This window comes from Peromyscus maniculatus, chromosome 21, assembly GCF_049852395.1.
Source record: "Peromyscus maniculatus bairdii isolate BWxNUB_F1_BW_parent chromosome 21, HU_Pman_BW_mat_3.1, whole genome shotgun sequence".
NCBI classification, from domain to species: Eukaryota; Metazoa; Chordata; class Mammalia; order Rodentia; family Cricetidae; genus Peromyscus; species Peromyscus maniculatus.
Window position 1 is genome coordinate 25,343,192 of NC_134872.1, and position 20,606 is coordinate 25,363,797.

Here is a 20,606-nt window from a genome sequence, read left to right on the forward strand (position 1 = left end):
CAGGAACGCCCTTAACCACTGAGCCATCTCTCCAGCCCCCCCGTTCATATCAATTTTATGCGTAGCCCCAAATTGGAAACCAGGGAAATCATCACAAACAGAAGAAAGCATAAACAAACGATAAACCATACAGTCCCCCTTCACAGAGCCTAGCCAAAGAACTGTACATACATTGATGTATGATCCAATCCCTGCTGGAAAGCCTGACTGTGATTAATTAACACGGCCAAGGGAACTCCTTAATGTCGCATAAAATAAAGTTTGTTTTGGTTCCCCTTTAAAAATTAGTGGTGGTTTTTTTGTTGTTGTTTTTTGTTTGTTTGTTTTTTGTGGCCTCAGCAACCCAACTTGTCCTGCATACAGTTTGCATGTTTAATTAGCGATTCTTCTGGGTCTCCAATTAGCACCATGACAACTGTTAAAATAACGCCTTTAGAGCTCCATTTAGCTATCAGAAGTGCACAACCAGGTATAATTAATTCTTCATGAATAAATCATGGCTGATTGACTAATCTGTTTGTTGCTAGCACATTACAGAAGAGCTCCCACCTGAGCACAGCTAATTTTTCTCTGCTGGACGGAGGCGGAAGCCGACACAAACCCAGGCCGTGCCAAAGTGCACTTTTCGGCAGCGAGTCGGTCGGTGCCGTCGTCGGAGAGCTTCTGGGTTGTTGCGTTCAAATGCCACTGAGCCGCAGGGGCGATTGTCAAGAGAGTGATGGAAATGACCGCTACATCTGGAAGCCTGAGCGCAGGGCGAGCCGCACACTACCCCGTCGCCTAGAGGGACTGATTGTTAAAACTCAAAGTACTGACCTCAGTCCTCAGAGCTCCAGACCCGGGTGGTCCAGAAGAGGGCCGGTGATTTTGCTTTTCTAGCAAGTTCCCATATGGTGCTGATGCTGACGGAGGGATCGTGCTCAGGGAGGAAACCACCCCTCCCCCTTCCTCTTCTGCTAGGGATGATTTACAATTGCTGTGATTCCCAAGTCCTTTCTTTTTCTTTTTCTTTTTTTGGTTTTTTCGAGACAGGGTTTCTCTGTGTAGCTTTGCGCCTTTCCTGGAACTCACTTGGTAGCCCGGGCTGCCCTCGAAGTCCCAGAGATCTGCCTGGCTCTGCCTCCTGAGTGCTGGGATTAAAGGCGTGAGCCACCACCGCCCCGCCCACAAGTCCTTTCTATAGATTTTAACAGGTTTGTTGTAGGTTGGGGCTTCTGAAGCAGGGTCTCAGGGAGCTCGTGCTGGCTTCAAATTCATTGGCGGGGCAGCTGCCACCAATGGCCTTGAAATTCTAGTCCTGCTGCCTTTCCCTCCCTGGTGCTAGGTTTACAGGCAAGGACCATTGTGCCTGGCAGTATGGTGGCAAATTCCCATAGTCCTAGCTCTCACTGTCTAGCTTGTTTGAGGTTGAGTCTAAGTGTTGGCCACTGTGTTGTATATGCCAAGCTAGTTGGACGTGAGTTTCTAGGTAGGTGGGAAGGGGGTAGGGAATGGGGAAGGAAGATAGGGGTACTGGGCGGATTCTCCCATCTTTTTTTTTTTTTTTTTTGAGACAGGGTTTCTTCATGTTGTTTTGGTGCCTGTCCTGGATCTCACTCTGTAGACCAGGCTAGCCTTGAACTCACAGAGATCCGCCTGGCTCTGTCTCCCAAGTGCTGGGATTAAAGGTGTGTGCCACCACCGCCTGGCTGAATTCTCCCATCAGGACAAAGGTATACTGGGATTACAGCCGTTGACACCGCATCCATCTTTTACATGGATTACAGGGACCCAAATTCAAGTCATATGGCTTGCTGGCAAGTGTTTGATCCATCAAGCCCCCAGCCCACCTAATACGTCCTTTCTTCTATTAATTTTCTGAGTTTTGTCCTAGGTTTTAGTTATTATACGTGAGTGCAAAAATGAAGAGAATGATTTTTATTACATTTATTTATTTATTTTGTTTGTGCGTGCATATGTGTGGGTGTGTGTAAGTCAGGGGACAACATGCATACGCTGGTTCTCTCTTTCTACTGTGTGGGTCCCAAGAATCGAACTCAGGATGTCAGCCTTGACAGCAAGCACTTTAGCCACTTAGCCATCTTGCTGGCCCCCAAAGCATTTTTTTTTTAGCCACACTGAAATTACACTGTCCCCAACATGAACTGTTTCATTTTGCTGTCCTCTCAGCCCATACAAATCCAGATGCCCCACCGTCACAGGACAACCACCCTCACAGTTTTTCAGTCTACTCGACTTTTCTTTCTTGGTATTCTTACATCGTGAGATGTTTTCTTGCATGTTTGCTGGAGATGATATTCTGTGCCAAGCAACTGCGACATTCAGGAGTTCAGCTGTGCCCACTTGCAAATGATCATCGATCATCGCAGCTGGGCTCCTTAACTGTTTACATCTCCTCACAGAGCGGTGGGGAGGTCGCAGGACCCTCACCTGAGGATCCAGCCTCTCCCTTCCTCCTGTGGTATACAATGCTGCCCTAATCACACGTGGCCCCAGCAAGAGGCTAGGGTACAGGCCCGTGAAGACTAAGGAAGTGGGGCTCCATCTGTGCGGCTATAGGAAAGTTATCATCCTTGCTGGATAAAAGCCTTTCCGAGTGCCACATTTCAGGGGAGCGCACCCACACTTCTGTAAGGAACCCCTCCCCTACGCTCTGTAAGTCAGGCCAGTAGCTCAAGGGTGCCCGGGGGGACTTTGGTGGCACTGTACTCAGTTTGTCTTTGGAAGCTCAGGGGATAGGGAGGAGATGTTTCTGTTGCGTATGGGGAAAAGATTTTAGCAACACTGCACTTCCACAGAGCTGTTAATTTTCCTGAATGGCTGTGAAATACTCTATCAGGTGCCCATGCCTAAATTGAAATGGCCTCATCTGGCTTTTCTCCATGGATCTCTCATTTTGATTGGCAGTCATAATCGAAAGAAGTGACAGCATCACTTTCTGCTGTGGGCCACTGGAGACACACACAGGCAGAGGCCTGAGCCCATCACCAGCTAAGGAGTCTGGAGACGCTGTCTCCTCTCCATCAACTGGCTTCCTTTCTGTTCTTCACAAGAGGGTTGAGGGCGCTGCTCGGTGAGCTCGCTGAAGCAAGCTCTGGGTGTTTGTTGTTTTCTTGTTTGCTTTGCTTTTTTGGTGTAGAGAAAACACTGTGTTCAGCCGCGGCCACAGCCCAGCACAGGTGTCTCTAGACTGTGAGCGTGCCCTCTAAGACAATAGCAGCGCCACCCTTCAGGTCAACTCGGCCATCAGGTCGCAGGGAAATGTCCAGTTCCCCTCCTCGGCGGGAACACTGGAAGGCTAAACAGAACACAGAGTGGGGTCAGTTCAGAGCACTTCGCTGTGACTGACCACACCGTGAAGGATTGATTGTCACCAACCCAGGACTCCTCCCAGGCCAGTTTCCAGAATAAATTCCTCCATGTGTGCACCCCTACCTTCTCCGCATCCTCCTGCAGACCCAGAGGTCCGTCCACATACAACTGATGTGCACACGCTGCCCAGCCCTTCCCTTCCTGGGCCGTTTAAGTGGGCATCTGAGAAGACCCCACCCTCAGCTCTGAATTAAACAGAGGGAGTTTGTTTTCTCATAGCATACGAAAGTAACCCTATGTGCCGGGCCCACAAAAGAGGCCTGGCCTCAGATTTCTAGGCACCCAGGAAGTCATTACACTCACCCAGGACAGAGAAAAGGGAGCATCGATCTCAAAAGTTACATAGCAAGCTAATTATACTCATCAAGCATTTATTAAGCACTTACTGTATTAGAAATACCTGTGTTGGGGAGGCAGGGGTGGAGAAGGTTGGGAGTGGGGGGGGCACTGGAGGGGAGATGTATCAGGGATATTTCACATGAGTGATAATATAAGATCTCCTTTTTTTTTTTTTTTTTGGTTTTTCGAGACAGGGTTTCTCTGTATAGCTTTGCGCCTTTCCTGGAACTCACTTGGTAGCCCAGGCTGGCCTCGAACTCACAGAGATCCGCCTGGCTCTGCCTCCCGAGTGCTGGGATTAAAGGCGTGCGCCACCACCGCCCCGCTTTTTTTTTTTTTTTTTAAAGACAGTGTTTCTCTGTGTAGCCCTGGCTGTCCTAGAACTAGCTCCATAGACCAAGCTGGCCTCAAACTCAGATCTGACTGTCTCTGCCTCTGGGATTAAAGGAGTGTGCCACCACCGATCAGCTCAGATCTTACTACATTTTTAAGAATCGATACAAGCCTAAAATGGGGCAAATAAGAAATTTGAGCTGGGCATAGTATTGCACAATCCCAACCCTTAGGAGGTTTATGCAAATTAGAGGCCAGCCTGGTCTACATAGCAAGACCCTGTCCCAAATAGTTGAGGGATGGGGCTATGACTCTATGGTCAAGCATTTGCAAAACCCTGAGTTCAACACCCAAGCATCCAAAGAGGAGGAGAGAGAGGGAAGTATTTCTCTTACCTCGCATCTCTTTCTTCCTAAGCTGCTGGGACCAGTAGCTGCTGAGAACGGTGTGCGCAGATCCTGAAAAGTAAGACGATGTGAGAACAGGCGAAGGAAATGGAAGTGTGTGTGTGTGTGTGTGTGTGTCGCTAATTGTGTTAAGTGATAAAGTCACTTAAGTTGACTGAATGTTAGATGATCTAATCCTAATGTCGACCGAGCAACAGCAGAGTGTGCAGTAAGGGAGGGGTGTGTGTGTGTGTGTGTGTGTGTGTGTGTGTGTGTGTGTGTGGTGAATCGGCTCTCCCAAAATGTCCATCAGCTATGTCTGTGTTTGAAGGATTAGACTCCAGGGATTCCCTAACTGGTTTTTTGACACAGGGTCCCATGGAGCTCGGGCTGGCTGGAATTCTCTATGTAGCCGAGGCTGGTTTTGAACTCCTGATCCTCCTGCCTCTACCTCCTGAGTGCTGGGATCACAGGGGTGTGCCACCACACCTGGCTTTGGGCTTTAATTTGGCTCTACCATCCATTGTCAGCTCTTTCCGCTGGAGTTGGAGTTAGAGGCAGTTGAGAGCCGCCTAAGATGAACTCTGGGAACTGAACTCGGGTCCTCTGCGAGAGCAGTCTGCACTCTTAGCCACTCAGTCATCCCTCCAGCTCTTGACAGGAAATTCGAGGCCGTCACATAAATCTCTCAATAACTTCCAGGGAACATACCTCCTTCCTTCTAGAGCAGATATACAAGCAGAGGAACTCAGACACAGGGTCAACCCTGTAGGGCTTGGTGGACAAAAAGAACGTTCCTTTCAGCCAGGGTTTTGCGATTGTTCAGTGTGCGGGACAAGCTTTCCATAGACCAAGTTTATCTCCTTAGTTAGTTGTGTGATTGTACCCTAGAAGTAGATCAGAGACTACATATGAACGCAAACAAAACATAAAGCCATGCCAGGCATGGTGGTGCAGACCTGTGGTCCCACATAGGGATTTTTGAAGCCTGTTTTGAAGATTTATGAGCTACACAGGGAGTCTCAGGCCAGACTGGCCTCCATGAAACTTGTCTTGAAAAAAAGGGGAGGGGAGCAGGGAGAAGAAAATAAAAAAGCTATAACTTACAACTGGCTGAAAAGTCTTTAGGGAGGAGGAAAAAAAGTTCTCTCTTCTCCCCTACCAGACAAGCTTACTGAGCATTATAGGATGTCTAAGTATGGTAACGTACATTCTGCTTTGCCCAACACTGACCATCAAAAGCTCCATGTATCAGGCCCCTCAATCCCACTCTACCCTAGCTGGTTCAAAGACCATCACTGTCTAGAAAACAATACACATGAAATTGTGCTGCTTGTCAGTCTTGGGGAGGCAGCTATGTATGTGCCTGCTGCCATGGTGTGCTGGCGACTTTTATATCAACTTGACACAAGCTAGAGTCACTGGAAAGGAGAGAACCTTAATTGAAAAAATGCCTCTGTAAGATCTGGCTGTAAGTGATTTTCTTAATTAGTGGTTGATGGGGGAGGGCCCAGTCTATTGTGGGTGGTGTCATCCCTGGGCTGGTGGTCCTGGCTTCTATAAGAAAGGCAGAGCAAGCCATGATGAGCAAGCCAGTAAGCAGCACCCCTCCATGGCCTCTGTATCAGCTCCTGCCTCCAGGTTCATGTCCTGGCTTCCTTCAGTGATGGACTACAATGTGGAAGTGTAAGCCAAATAAACCCTTTCCTCCCCAACTTGCTTTTGGTCATGGTGTTTCATCACAGCAATAGAAACCTAACTAAGATACGTGGGAGAGACTCAGTGGGCTTCCTGGATGCTGTGGGCATTTCCCCCAATCTTACACAATACTTTGCTGACTTTTGTGTTCGTGCCTTTTGTTTCCCTCCGGGAACTCCATGAAGACCCCTGACCATCCTAGCTCCTCGCATTTGGAGCCTTTGCCCGGCCCCTTTCAGCCCTGAACTCCATTTCCACCAGCAGCCCCCTCCATCGGGCACCCCGGCCCTTGGCCACAAAGATCACGATTCTCAAAGAGGGTACAAGTGTAGGGTGTGACATTCCTGCCCATCTTTGATGTCGTTCTTTTGCTTCCGGCTGGCGCAAGGTCTGCAAGTGTTGGCTCAGGGATCTGGGTGCGTTGCTAGCGAAATACGTAGCTCTGTGGTAGAGCGCTTGCCTGGCAGGCAAAGTGGCCCTGCGTCTAATCTCCGGCATTAGGAGAGGTGAAGGAAGAGGAGGAGGAAGGAAAAGAGGCAGAGACTAAACATAGCTAATGTTTGTTGGGCATTTGCCATGTGCCAGGCACTGTATGTCCCCCTGGGCATGTGCTGGGCTGACCTAACCCTCTGAGGTATTCTTCACATCACATAGAGGAGGGACCGAGACTTTCACGGGTTGTCACCTGTCCAGGTGATAAGAACCAGGAAGGCAGGGCTGCAACGCTTCCTTTCTACAGCATCTTTTCACAGAAGATTTCAGTGAAGGAGTGGAGGGAGAGAAAGCAAGATGGAAAGAACCACCCAGCGGGGCATGACGGCACATGGCTGTAATCCTGGTGCATGGCTGTCATCCAGCACTTGGAAGGTAGAGGCAAGGACAGCAGAGGGACAAAGTCATCCTCGGTTCATGACCAGCCCAGGTTACATGGAGACCAGCCCCATTACCTGAAACCCTACTTCAGAAAACAAAATCAAAGCAAGGCATCTGGAGCGTCACATGAAGGCTATTTGCTTTCGTTTCTCTCCCTGGTGCTGGGATAAAATACCGTGACAGAAGCAACTTAAGGAGGAAAGAAGTCATTTTAGCTCGCCGTTCAAGGCACAGCCCTTCATGGCTTCCGGGTCGAGGCGGCAGGAACTTGCAGCAGTTGCTCACATCACGTCCACAGTGAAGAGAGAGCAGTGAATACCGCTGCTGCTTAGCCTGTCTCGCCCGGCCAGGCCAGGATCCCAGTCGGGGATTAAGCTAGGCCTTCCCACTTGAATTAACTTAGTCAAGATAATCCCTCAGAGGTGTGCTCAGAGGCCCATCTCCCAGGCGGTTCTGTCACCCTGCTAACCCCAAGCACCACAGTGTATAGCTAGCTGTTTGTGTTCCTCCTCTGGTTAACCCACCCCTGATTTTAGGGAAAGAGTACCTGTTACGGGGTCTTCAGGCAAACCAACCCATGGCGCGAAGTACCGGGAGTAGAAGTCATATTGGGGTGTCCGCCCCCCAGGCTCTCCTTTGAGAGTGAGAATGAGTCCTTTCACCTTCCCTGTCTGTTCAATTCGAGGCAGAGGCTCTGTGTTCACCTTCAGGGTCTCTAGAAAGGACCTTGAGCACAAACAGGATGGATTAGGAACAAGCATTTCACAGACCACCCCCCCCCCCCCGACACACACACAGAATGGGAAAGAGGCTGGGCTGTGCCCAGATGGCTCAGCAGAGGGAAAGGGGGGCCTGCCTTTGACATCTGCCTCTGGGAAAGAAAGTGTTTGGGCCAGGCATGATGGCAGATGCCTCTAATCCCAGCACTCAGGAGGCAGAGGCAGGTGGATCTCTGTGAATCTGAGGCCAGCCTGGTCTACAGAGTGAGTTCCAGGAAAAGGCACAAAGATACACAGAGAAACCCCGTCTCAAAAGAAAAGAAAGGCAAGTCGTGCAAAGCGGAGCTGGAAACCTGGGTGCTGGCGTATAAATGGTTAAACATGGCATTTACCTGTTGTAAGAATCGCTGAGCCGGACCAAGAGTTTTCGGGTATCTGGAGAGTACTGGATATCCTGCACCAGGGTGTCGTCACCTATGGCTGCCTGTGAAACAGATCAGAAGTGCCTCAGAGGGCCGACAAGGTGGTTGGATGAGTAAAGGTACTTGCTGCCAAGCTTCATGACCTGAATTCAGTCACCCAGACCCAAATGGCCGGAGAGAACACACTCCTACAAGTTGTGCTGTGATGTGCTGTGACCTCCAACCTCACACCATGGCTTGTCCAGCGTGCCTGGAGCCATAGCAACCATAAACCAGGCAAAGGGAGGAGACGTTCATGGTCAAGCTGGAGAGACAGCTTGGTTGGTAAAGTGCCCAGTTTGCAGTCATGAGGGCCTGAGTTCAATTCCCATCATCCACGGGGTTGGTTTGTTTGCTTGTTTTGGTTTTTCAAGACCGGGTTTCTCTGTGTAACCGCCCTGGTTGTCCTGGAACTCGCTCTGTAGACCAGGCTGGCCTTTGCCTCTCAAATGCTGGGATTAAAGAAGTGTGCCACTGCCCCCGCTGGGCCAGGCATGGTGACCAACAGTTGCTGTCTCTTCGTTGGAGAGACAGACAGGAGGCTCCCTGTGGCTTGCTGCCTAGCTGACCTGGCCTAATTGGTGAGCTCCAGAACAATGAAAGACTCTGCTGAAAAGGAGGCTGGGTCTGAAGAGACAAATGAGAATACTTGCTGCTCATGCTGGAGAACCTGAGTTCCTGAGTTCGGATCCCCAGCATCTACGTAAAAAACCAGGTATGGCCACGTGCACATACCTGTAAACCCTGGTGATGGAGGGAGGCTTTCTGGGATTGTTTTTTTTTTTTTTTTAATTTATCTATTTATTTGTGTGTGTGTGTGTGTGTGTGTGTGTGTGTGTGTGTGTGTGTGTGTGTATGTGTGTGGGCTCAAGTGTGGAGGTCAGAGAACAAGTTGCAGGTGTTAGTTTTCTCCTTTTGGTACCAGGCCCAGCCTCAGGTTGGAGTAGTGATACTACTGCATGGCTTCACCTCTACGCCCTGAGATGTTCCAGTTCCCATGGCTGAGGCCTCTCTGCCTTGGATGCTGTCTGCTGTTGTGTAGCTGTTTCCTCCCAACTGAAATATTCCCTCCTGGGGAGAGGAGGAAGGCTCCTCAGACTCAAGAAGCTAAGGAAACCTACAAAGTCCAGGAAGTCCAGAAAATTACAGGACTCACAAGGCTCGTCCCTAAGGCTATAAAAGCAATAGCAGTTGTTCTAGAGTGAAAACTCTATGATGGAACTCTGATGGTACAGGGAGCTCCAGGGATGCAGCTTCCGTGAGCCGTCCCCCACGCTGGAAAGGGTCTTTTAGTCACTCAGTTTCTTTTGAGTAACCCACGCTGCTGGAAGGGATCACAACAAAGTCATCTGCTCACCAAGCTAGACTCCATGGAATTGTTTCTTTAGTCTGTTCTGTGTGCCCTTCTAGGGTAAACAGTCACGTGTTCACATCTCCCAGTTAAAGTCAGACCCACAACAGCAGGAGAGAAAAGAATTAGTCATACACCCATGGAGGGCTTCTCAGCAGAGTCCCAAACATGTTTTTCTCATGACCTCCCTTGCTCTGATATGGTCCCTTCCTTCTTCCCCTATGCATCTGGGGTTCTAGGACCTCCACAGGACAACTGCAGTACTTACCTCACTGGGTGACATTGAGAATAAAATGAGATCGTGTGTGTGGGTAAAACACTCAGCGCGTGGCACCACCCACAGAGCAGGCTGTCTCTCATAGCCATCTTCTTAATGATGGAGGTAATGATGGCTCACACCCTATAGACCCACAAGGAGACCAGGCTATATCTCTTGTCCTTACTGGGTAGACGTTCTTTGCCTCCTCCTCACTCTCATTGTCCACCCCTCAAACGATGACAGTGACAACTGCCAGCATTTCCCAACCTTTCTCTCCACCTTCTTTCCACAGGTTTCATGGGCTGGTCTTTCCTGTAGAAAATCCAATGCCGGTGCCACAGTGGCATGCCTGTTATGGGGGTAATCAACCACTCTCTCGGTAGACTAGAGGCTGCTTCACAGGCTGGAACTCATTCTGTGCACCTTGTGAAGTGCCCACGGCTGGGAAGGTCATGGGCCCTGAGAAGGGACCTCCTACCGTGGTTTTGGCAAATGGACACGAGTCACACAACCTTCTAAATACTTATGTTTATATCTCTAGGTTAGTGCAATCCTCAGCCTCTGTCAGAGGAACTTAGTTTTTCAGTAAGTGGTAGCTAATGTAGAGACTCATCCCTGGTCAAAAGCTGAGATTAATTGGCCTTTGAGTGTTTGGCCCTAACTGAGACATCTATTATTATCTATTCCCAAGGTTCGGAGAACATGAGGAGGAGGTGGGAAGAGCGTAAAAGTCAAGGGATGGGGAAGAGTGCTGCAGACGTCTTCTAGACACGACGTGGCCACTGCACTCATGAGTTCATGAACATCACAGCAGCTGTGGCTGTCTGCGAAACATCAGGCTGGTCAATAGTTCGTTATAGGTGAGGGAGGAGCTCATGAGGTCCACAGCTCCCCTGACTGTTGCCAGTTAATGGCCACTGAAGAAAGGGTGTCATTCTGTCAGTGGTGTGACCACTAATAAATTATCCAGATTCCAATAGATAACACCCACCACCACCCAGGGTTCATACAAGCAACTCTAAACTTCAGTGGGACACTCACATACAGACACACATGCACAGATACACACACGAACAGAGACACACACACAGACGCATACAGAGACAGACAGACACACACACAGACACAGGCACACACACAAAGACACAGACACCCACACACAGACACCCACACAAACACACATACACACAGAAACACACATACACAGAGACACAGACACACACACACAGGTGTGAAAAGTAGAGAAACCGTTGGGAAGAAGTGTTTCATTGGGAGAGGGAGGAGAGGAATGGTAGTGGGAGCTAAAAAAAAGACCAAAATTTGTCATATACAGCTATGAACTTGTGAAGGAACTTTTAAAGAAAGAAGATGCCCATCTCTCCTACTTGAACTTGCATGGGCCCACCACCATCCATGTTGATTTCTCCTTCCTGCTGGAATGAACAGAAATCCAACCTTTCATTGTTCAAAGGGGCTGAGGATGAGACATTCTTTTCCACTGCCTCTTACAGAGTTCTCTCTCTCTCTCTCTCTCTCTCTCTCTCTCTCTCTCTCTCTCTCTCTCTCTCTTTCTCCACCCTAAACACTCTGTCTCTCGATGGAGGTTATATTGCTCATAGTTAAATGAGTTGGGTGTGATGGCATGAACCTGTCATCCCAGAAAGCACTTGATAGGAAAGAGAATGGCAAGTTCAAGGCTAGCCTGGGCTACACAGTGGTTACAACTCAGTGAAAGTGATCAATCTTACCAAATAGACACAATACTAACATCCTAATCTGAATCCCACTGCCGTGATTATAATGGGTAAGAGGCCCATCTGTGGGGATCACATTATGTTAGAACACAGTCCAAGGATGGAATCATGCATGGGCAATTGTCAGTGTTTGTGAGAAAATTCCAAGACAACAAGACAAGAGTCTTCTGACCTTCGTTTCTTCAAAAACACTGAATTGCTCTTGGAATGGGCTTTTGTGCCCCTCCCAGCTGCAGTGGATAGGACTGAGTTAACCTCAGATTATTCAGTACAACTGGCTATTGCCATTGCTTTATATGTCTTTATGGAAAAGCATGTTTTTGCCAAGTGTGGCTTGTCCTTGTGATTGTAAACTCTACCCAGGTGACTCATCTTAACCCTCGGAGGATGAATTCATCTGATGCTCTGAATAAAGTTGGCTACGGCATGAGACTTTAGTCTTCCTCATTTACGGACCCAGCTCACCCAGGTTCACACCACCAATCAGAGCGGTAAACAATCACACCAGAGCTTTCTTTCTGTTCAAACATGAACAAAAGAACCACACCACGTGGTTCTAACTGGCTTCTTCCCACCAACCTTTATCAAGTCTTCTACTTCATGGAGGTCCTAGAAGAGGAAAAGAGATACCGTCATTGCTGAACAGGAGAGCCGGGAGCAGTAATTGTAGATAATAAAATTCGATGTAAATATAGTAAGAAAGAGCTAACCTGGGGGGAGGTTGGGTAGAGAGGAAAGTCCAGGACAATCCCGTCCTCTGCTCTTCTGGCCTTTAGTTCCCCACTCATAGTGACAAAGGTTAGGGTGTTGTTTGTGTTCTCTGGACAGAGGAGGAATCAAGAATCAGGAAAATAAGCTTGGTACAGGGGACTTCCCTAACCCCAGTACTAGGGATTGAATCCAGCACCACACAGATTCAAGGCAAATGACCTAACACTGTAGGCTACCATCCCAGCCTATTTTAAATGTTTTTTAAAAAATATTTTCTATTTTATTTTTCAAGACAAGATCTTAACTACGGAACCCCCACTAGCCTGGAACTTCCTATGTATGCCAGGCTGGTTTTGAACTCACAAAGAGACACCTGCCTCTACCTCTAGAGTGCTGGTGGTGTATACATGGAATCCTAGGACTGGAAATATGGAGGCAAGAAGATCAAGAGCACAAGATATTCCACAGCTACGTAGAGAACCCAGGGCAAGCCTGGGATACATAAATACTTGTCTCAGAAAAAACATACAAACGGGAGCCAGGTGTCTTGGTACACATCGTCAGTCCCAGCACTGGGGAGGCAGAGGCAGGAAGATTTCTGTTTGAGACCAGCCTCGTCTACAGAGTGAGTTCCAAGATAGCCAGGGCTACCCCGGCTCAGGGAAAACAACAACATACACACATGCGTACACACAAGCATACATAAAGTAAAATTCCCGTTACTTATTTTATGAAACAGCACAGCAGCAGAGGCCAGGGTGGCGTGGCCACACAGAGGAACCTCACTCACTGGTGTAAACCACCTGAGTCCAAATCGGGCACCTTCAAGGGGGGAAAGCCAAAGAGACACACGTCAGACCCGCATACAGGCAAGCCTCCAGCATCTTCCTTCCTACATCCCTCCCTGGTGTGGTTAACAGCAAACCGTGCTCAAAGGACGAACACAGACCGGACAGACATCCACAGGCTCCCCCGCGGCTAGGTCTGCAGAAGAACCAGTGGGTTCGCCAACACCCTCCTCGTCCGTTTGGGTTGCTATAACAGAACTCCACATATCGGGCAACTCTTTGAGAAAATATCTGCTATAGACCCGATGGTTTGGAGGTTCAAGGTCTAGGGGCCGGCACCTGCTGAGCCTCCTGTCAGTGCATTAGCCCAGGGCAAGGCACAGGCACATGAGGGCGCCAAACACCGTTGTCTGAGAAGCCGGCTCCCGAGATACCAACCCGCCCTCAGAGATGACATTACTCCGTTTTCTCCTATTAGGATCCACCTACCAATGTGCTACCCTGGGGACTCACTTTCCAATACATGACCTTCGTTAGGTGGGGAAACCTTACACTATAAACGTAGACTTAAGTTCAACACACCTTCTCCTAGATGAACTAAAACCCATGTGAGCTACCTGCAGGCAGACCACACACAAACACCTCCTTAAACCTCCCTCCTGAGTCTCGGCTTCCACGGCCACCCAGGAACGTATGGAAAATGTGCGGTTACTCTGTGTGAAGTTGTCGCTTGGTTGCAGTTTCCTGATGAAAGCCGTTTCGGAGAGATTCATTTCCCCCGCGATGCGCTGATGGGCGTCTTCGGGCAGTGTCTTAATTAGGAAGAAAAGGTCATTGAGACTTTGGAAACACAACCCAGACTTCCATGCATGGCCAACTACCATTAGTTAACATAGCGGTGGACTAGTGAAATTCAAGTTAGGGGCCGAGGAATTGGAGGCATGGTAGGACAGACAGTTTTTCAGATAGCCAGGCCCACAGCACCTTTGAGAATCACAAATGTGCAATGAGTGCTACAGGGGTGCAAACCCAGAGCATCGGGGCCAGGTTCCTCTCTGTGTCCGTTTGTTGTCCAGCTAAAGATCTTGGGCACTTTTCTGTCCACTTTTTCCAAGTGCAGGGAATCAACCCTAAGGCTCCACGCACGCAGGGCAAGCGCTCTATCGCTGAGCCATGGCCGCAGCCATTTTTAATGAATGAATGAATTACTTTTTCTTTGTAGACAAGTTCTAAGATGCCCAGGTGGGCATCTTGTGATTCCTCTACCTTAGCCGGGAGTAGGGGCTGCTTTATAAACTCACAATCCCCTTCCTCGGTCTCCGAAGCGCTGAGATTTCAGGTGTGTGTGACCACCCCCACCTACTGTTTTTCTCTGCATTTACATTTTTTTCTTTTCTTTTTTATTTATTTTGTATACAGTGCTCTGCCTGCGTGCCAGATCTCATTACAGATGGTTGTGAGCCACCATGTGGTTGCTGGGAATTGAACTCAGGACCTCTGGAAGAGCAGCCAGTGCTCTTAACCGCTGAGCCATCTCTCCAGCCCCTACATTTACATTTTTTTAAAAAAAAAAATACTACAATTGTGGGAGGGGGGCTGGGTATGTGTGCTTTTGAATACCACGGTGCCCCTGTGAAGGTCAGAGGAAAATGTGTGGAAGTTGATTTTTTTTTTTCCCTCATGTGGGTCCTGAGGATCAAACTCTGGTCGTCAGACTTGACAGCATGTGCCTTTGGCCAAGGAACAATCTCACCTGTCCCAGCATTATTATTATTATTATTATTATTTTTATATACAGTTAAACCCACTAGTACCTACAAAATGCTTCTCCGGTGCCAACACGTGACAGTACTTCAAATGAGACCCATGCTAGTGTCTGATAAGAAAAGCCTTTTCTTCTACACCAACGAATTAATTTAATATTCTGGGGCGTGCATACCACAGGATGCACACAGAGGGCAGAAGACAGCCTTTTGGAATTGGCCCTCACCGTCTGCCTCTAACTGGGCTCCAGGGATTGAACTCAGGTCGTCAGGATTGTGCAGCAAGCCCCCTCACTGGCTGAGCCATGTCGCCGACCTTTCAAACCATTAAATAAATAAATAAAGCTGAGGACAGCGGTGCATGTCTATAGTCCCACTCCTTGGGAAGCAGAGACAGAAAGATGAAGTTAAAATTGTACTGATGTTACGTCCTGGCGAGGAAGAGACTTTAGAGCATCGTGCCAATTCTTACTATCTGGTGAAAGCTGAGTGTTTAAATCCTTTCGAGATCAAGGCTATTATTACATGACTGCCTAGAGAGAGCCTGTCTTCATCGCCCACCCCAGCCCCACTGCGGCCCAAGATACATTTCTGACTTGGAGTCGCGAGACTAGACTCACTGCGGCGGAAGTGTGGGGCAGCCAAACACACTTCATCCACAGCCAGGAAGCATGGGCGATAGTTTTCAAATTAACACATTTGATTAATAAATAACTATTAAATTTCCAATTACTAAATGTATTTAATGAGAAAGATGTGGGATGGGAGAGGGCAGGCAGGGCTATGGAGGCCAGAGGACAATTTTCTGGTGAAGATCAGAACATGAAGCAGGGCTCTCTGGCTTCGGCCGCTGCCCTGGGTGACCTTCAAGCTTCCAGGTGACCCTCTGGTCTCCAGCTCCCCTATGATGGTAGGAATGCTGGGATTACAGGTGTTTTCAACATAGGTGCTCAGACTTGAACCCTAGTGAACCGGACTCTGCTCATCAGGCACTCATGGCTCCCACCGTCCCCCGCCCCAGCTTTCTTCTTTTGTGGGGTCAAGGATTCTCACCCAAGACACTGTGCTGTCCTTCCAGGCCACAGCGTGGCCCTGGAAATCTGACTGGGGAGATGAGGGGGTAAAGAAATGGCAGACAGACACGCAGAAAAGCTGGGATGGGGTGGGCTGGGCTGGCTCCGTGGGAGGGCACCTGCTAATACTGGACGTAGTAGTAGCCCGGCATGTTTATTACGTAAAGCCCTGGGAGGAGGGGTTAGCTACTGTGGGTGCCACATCTCTGTAGGGAATGGTCTGAGGTTGTTGTGACCAAACCTAGGAGGAGGGAGCTGAAGCCCCATGCTTCTAGACATTCTGTCAGCATTCGCACACAGACCACGGGAATGCTTTGCCACTTCCCCGAGCCTCACCCAGGGACTTCTTTGCCAACTCCCACGCCTCTGAGCATTCGGATCTTTGACAGGCCATGCTCATAGCAAGCAATACACACCCAGGACTTCATCCACTGCCCACGGTGTTACCCACAGTTAGGGTGGGTCTTTCCAATACAAGTAAACTTATCTGAGGCCCCCCTCACAGACATGTCAAGACATGTGTCTCTAAGGCCACTCCAGAGCTTGTCAAGTTGACCGTCAATGTAAACCATCACAGGAAGGTCCCTGCCTCCTACGACCCAGGAAACAATTCAACATTCACCCAGAAGGCCAAGGAATATTTAACTATCTTATTAGCAACTATCCTAATCAAAATCAATAATATAAAGTCAACGAATTCATTTATTTGGGGGAGGCCCATGTGTGTCAACACACGCCTATGAGCTCAGAGGTCTACATGCAGAAGGAGATTTTCTGCTTCCACTATGTGACAACCAGGGATTGAACTCTGGCCTTCGGGCTTGGTGCCAAGGAACTATACCTGCTGAGCTATCACCCCCATGAAAAAGAGCTATTTATAAAAGGAAGACTTTCGGAAACTCACTTTTCCAGGAACTATAGATCAACTCCTTGTTTCTTTTTAATTCCTTGCAAGGACCTTATTTTCTTGATCCTAAAGAGATATTTTTTAATATTTTGATGATTATTTGGAGAGAGAGAGAGAGAGAGAGAAAGAGAGAGAGAGAGAGAGAGAGAGAGAGAGAGAGGGTATATGTGTGGGTCTGTGTTTGTGTCTGTCTGTCAGTATACACTTGAGTGTAGAGCCTTTGGAGAGAGAGAAAGAGAGACAGACAGACAGACAGACTGTCTGGGTTTGTACACACGAGTGCAGTGTTCCCGGAGGTCAGAAGAGAGTGTCAGATCCTCGGGAGCCGGAGTTACAGGCTGTTGTAAGCCAGGCCTAGGGAAGATTAGAGGCAGGCGTGGCGGCACACGCCTGCAACCCCTCAGCGCGGAGGAGTCCAGGACAGACGGAGTTGGAGGATAGCTTGGGCTACGTAGGGAGTTTAAGGTCACCGTGGGTTGCAAATCTTGATCTTGCCTTAAGCCCTCTCCCAACCCCCAGGAGAGAGTCCCTAAAATAAGATCCATATTTAGCATTTAGCCCTCCCCCTACTTTTTTAGAATTATTTGCGTATCTATTCATTTTTGATTTTGTGAGATGGGTCTCCTCATATAGCCCCCAGCTGGTCTAGGACCTCCTCTAGAACCCAGGCTGGCCTCAGAGTCGTGATCCTGCTGCCTTATCCTTTGGAACCCCAGAGTTACAGGCATATGAGCCCCGACTCCCAGCTGCTGCTTCTTTAATCGGCTCCAGTTCCCCTGCGTGGGACTCTCTGTGGTTCTGACTCAGCCTAGGTTATAATATATAGCATAACCTGAAGTCACGACCGTCACCGCTGTGACAAAGAACAAAGAACACAAGCCAAAGTGGCGAACACTCAGGATGGTCTCACTTCTTCTACATGAGTCATGGGCTCTGCACACATCCAGGATTCCAGGCACGGCCCTTGAGAACTGAGGACTTACATTTTCCACGAGGCAGACGGCAGCGGGATTACCCCGGAAAGCTGTTGCCGTGAATGCATCTGCTATGAAAATCGGGAGCTTCATTTTCCTCGCCAGCTCTGTCTGGGAGGTCCCTGCCTTGCTGGGAGCCTGCTTCACTTTCTGTTGTCTTAAAAAAAAAAAAAAAAAAAAGCCAGAAAGTTAATATTTCACTGGTGCACACATGCATGCAGTTAATGGTTCCTAGATAACAAAGTCAAACAATTAGTCCAACATATTTCCCTTTAAAGACACCAACCCTCCTCTAACTTTTTCAGCCTTTGCATTGAAGTACCTTTGCAGAGAGTGTCTTAGTGCTGGGCAAGTGAGCACTTGCTTGGTGTGCACAAGGCCGTGGGTTCTCTCCCAGCACTGAAGGAGAGAAGGCTGCTGATCCAGCTCAGTTGCTAGTGTTCCTTAGCTTGCTCAAAGCCCTGGATCGAATCCCCAGTGGCCCTTAAACAGGACATGGTGGCACACATCTATAATCCTACCCAAGGTAACGGGGGGGGGGGGGGGGCGGGGGGCAGGAGGAACAGGTTCAAAGTCATCCTCAGCCACACAGGGAATTCCAGACCAACCTGGGATACCTGAGACCCTTCCTCAAAACAATAAAAGAGTTTACCAACTTACACAGTATGTGAAAGTTAGTCTGATAGGTAAAAAGTAAACACTGGGTTTTTTGTTTGTTTGTTTTGGGCTTGTTATTGTTTTCTTTTTGTTTTTTGAGACTGGGTTTTTCTTTGTAGCCCTGACTTTCCTGGAACTCTCTAGACCAGGCTGGCCTTGAATTCAGATATTCACCTGCCTCTGCCTCCCAAATGTTGGGATTAAAGGCATGCGCCATCACCGACTGGCAAACTTTGGGTTTTCATCATCAGGAAACAACATCAAGTCACCCTCTTCTTGGGTTTTTTGTTTGTTTATTTTTGTTTTTTCTTAATATAGGGTCTTACTATGCAGCCTTTATGGCCTGGATCTTAAGTCTGCCCTTGAACTCAGAGATCTGCCTGCCTCTGCTTCCTTAGTTCTGGCAATAAAGTCCTGTGCTACCATGCCTGACTTCCCTTTTCTCCTTTTGAATTTACTTAGCTGCTGGAAGAGTGTCTGGTACACAACAGATATCTACTGAGTAATTTAAGTGGCGATATACTCAGTGCATGTCGTAACTGAACTTTTGAGTATGGAAGACAAACAGGAAGGTTTGCCATCGAGTGTCATCCTCCAGGATGTGTCTCTGTTAGTAGCATCACTGTCTTGCTGCTTTTCAGCTTGTTTGTGGGATTGTTTGAAGATTTTGAGGTAGATTATATCAGATAGCGTGAGTCAGCACAGACAGGATCAAAGCGTCTGTAATGATACGTGGTTCCCTTCTACATGGCTGGGGTGCAGCCCAGGCTCACACATGACGGCTCACTGCTCTGCCACGCAGCTTGTTTACCTATTATGTGGGGCCAGGATCTTGCCAATGTTGTCCATGTTGGCCTTGAACTGTCTGTGAAGCCTAGGCAAGCCTTCAGCTTGCAATCCTCCTGCCTCAGCTTCCATTTTAAAGTGGGATTACAGGCTTGTGTCTCTAGACCTGACCATCGGGTTTTCACAGATTTAATAGGGGAGCTTGAGAGCCAGGCTCAGTGGCACAGGAGTCAGGTGAATTCAACAGGAGGCCTGCCTTGAGTTCAAGGCCAGACTGGGATTTCTCCATCTCAAAGGAAAAAAAGAAAAAACAGAATAAAACCAAATTATGTCTGGGTGTTCACTGATCTTCAGCCTCATTGGTTCCATCCATCAGCTCTCACTAATTGTCCCTGAGAGAAAATACATGAACTCTAGTAACCAGGAGTTACAGCTGCAAGGTTTTGAGATGTCAGTTAAGTAGTTTTCTGAAATTACATCTAAGTGGTGTGTGTGTGTGTCTGTGTGTGTGTGTGTCTGTGTGTGTCACAGTTTAAACTCAGGGACTCAGGTATGCTAAGCATATGTTTTATAACACAGGCACCTCCACACCCCAGACCTAAATCCCTAGTGTTTGTAAGAGGTGAGAGGGCTAAAGTTGCCCGTGGCCATGTCATAGGAGCAAGAGATGGCAATTGAAGTTCGAGGTGTCAGCCCACCAGGAGGAGACTCTCTGATGGGTGATTCTCGTTTAAGCGAGGCTACGAGACTACAGACTCCGGAATGTCTTTTGCTTCTGCTGTGCCTTTACATGTTCGCTGCTACAATCTTTCTCTGGTGTGTGTGGCATGGTGTGAATGGGTGTGAGGAGACCCCCTACTGCCTGTGATGTAGTATGTTTATCTCATGAAAACATCCAGATCCACTGGGCAGTTTTATCTGTGGATTGTCAAGATGATTCCTCCCTAAGCTGTATTGTCTGATTGATAATTATAATGGTAGCTTATACAGAGTTTTGATGAATAAAAATAGATACAAGGATATATTTCATAGCTAAGGCCAATGAGTTCCACCTAGGAGCTGCTTGAGATCACAGCTCAGATTAAAAGGATCCAGACTGGCTCCAATTCTCTTAATACTGAAAAGATGCAGTCATGGATTTTCAGTGTGCACTATTAAGCTAAAACAAAGCTTCAAAATAACTTTAGATTAACCCAGATGCCTTGCTAATGTGTTTTTTTTGTTGTTGTTGTTATTTTTTTTTGATAAACAATCCCAGAAAAACATTCTAAAGTTCACAAGGACATAACCTGAACTGTCTGATTCATTTGGATAGGGTCCTAAATACAAAACAGCCCAATTGTTGCTAGCTAATGAATGATTAATTCCTTGTACCCATTCCTGACCTCAATTTGCTGATATG

The 20,606-nt window shown here is 48.2% G+C and overlaps 1 protein-coding gene across 4 annotated transcripts; it reads right to left on the reverse strand.

The window, feature by feature from the left end:
* Positions 1-1,914: 1,914 nt before the first annotated feature.
* LOC102903561 (phenazine biosynthesis-like domain-containing protein 1) lies at positions 1,915-17,922 on the reverse strand. Of its 4 annotated transcripts, XM_042266683.2 has the most exons (10): positions 17,771-17,911; positions 16,785-16,853; positions 13,757-13,856; positions 12,980-13,078; positions 12,256-12,365; positions 12,125-12,154; positions 8,113-8,204; positions 7,549-7,727; positions 4,440-4,502; positions 1,915-3,298 (listed from the first exon to the last, which is right to left on the reverse strand). In XM_042266683.2, exons 3-10 carry the CDS (start codon positions 13,815-13,817, stop codon positions 3,186-3,188), a joined length of 747 nt encoding a protein of 248 aa, XP_042122617.1. In that variant the 5' UTR covers positions 13,818-13,856; positions 16,785-16,853; positions 17,771-17,911; the 3' UTR covers positions 1,915-3,185. The 4 variants fall into 4 exon arrangements, with proteins under 4 accessions (XP_042122617.1, XP_006972799.1, XP_076413272.1 ...); XM_006972737.3 differs by lacking the exon at positions 16,785-16,853 and having other exon boundaries at positions 17,771-17,922; XM_076557157.1 differs by lacking the exons at positions 12,980-13,078; positions 16,785-16,853 and having other exon boundaries at positions 17,771-17,922.
* Between the last annotated feature and the right edge of the window lie 2,684 nt (positions 17,923-20,606).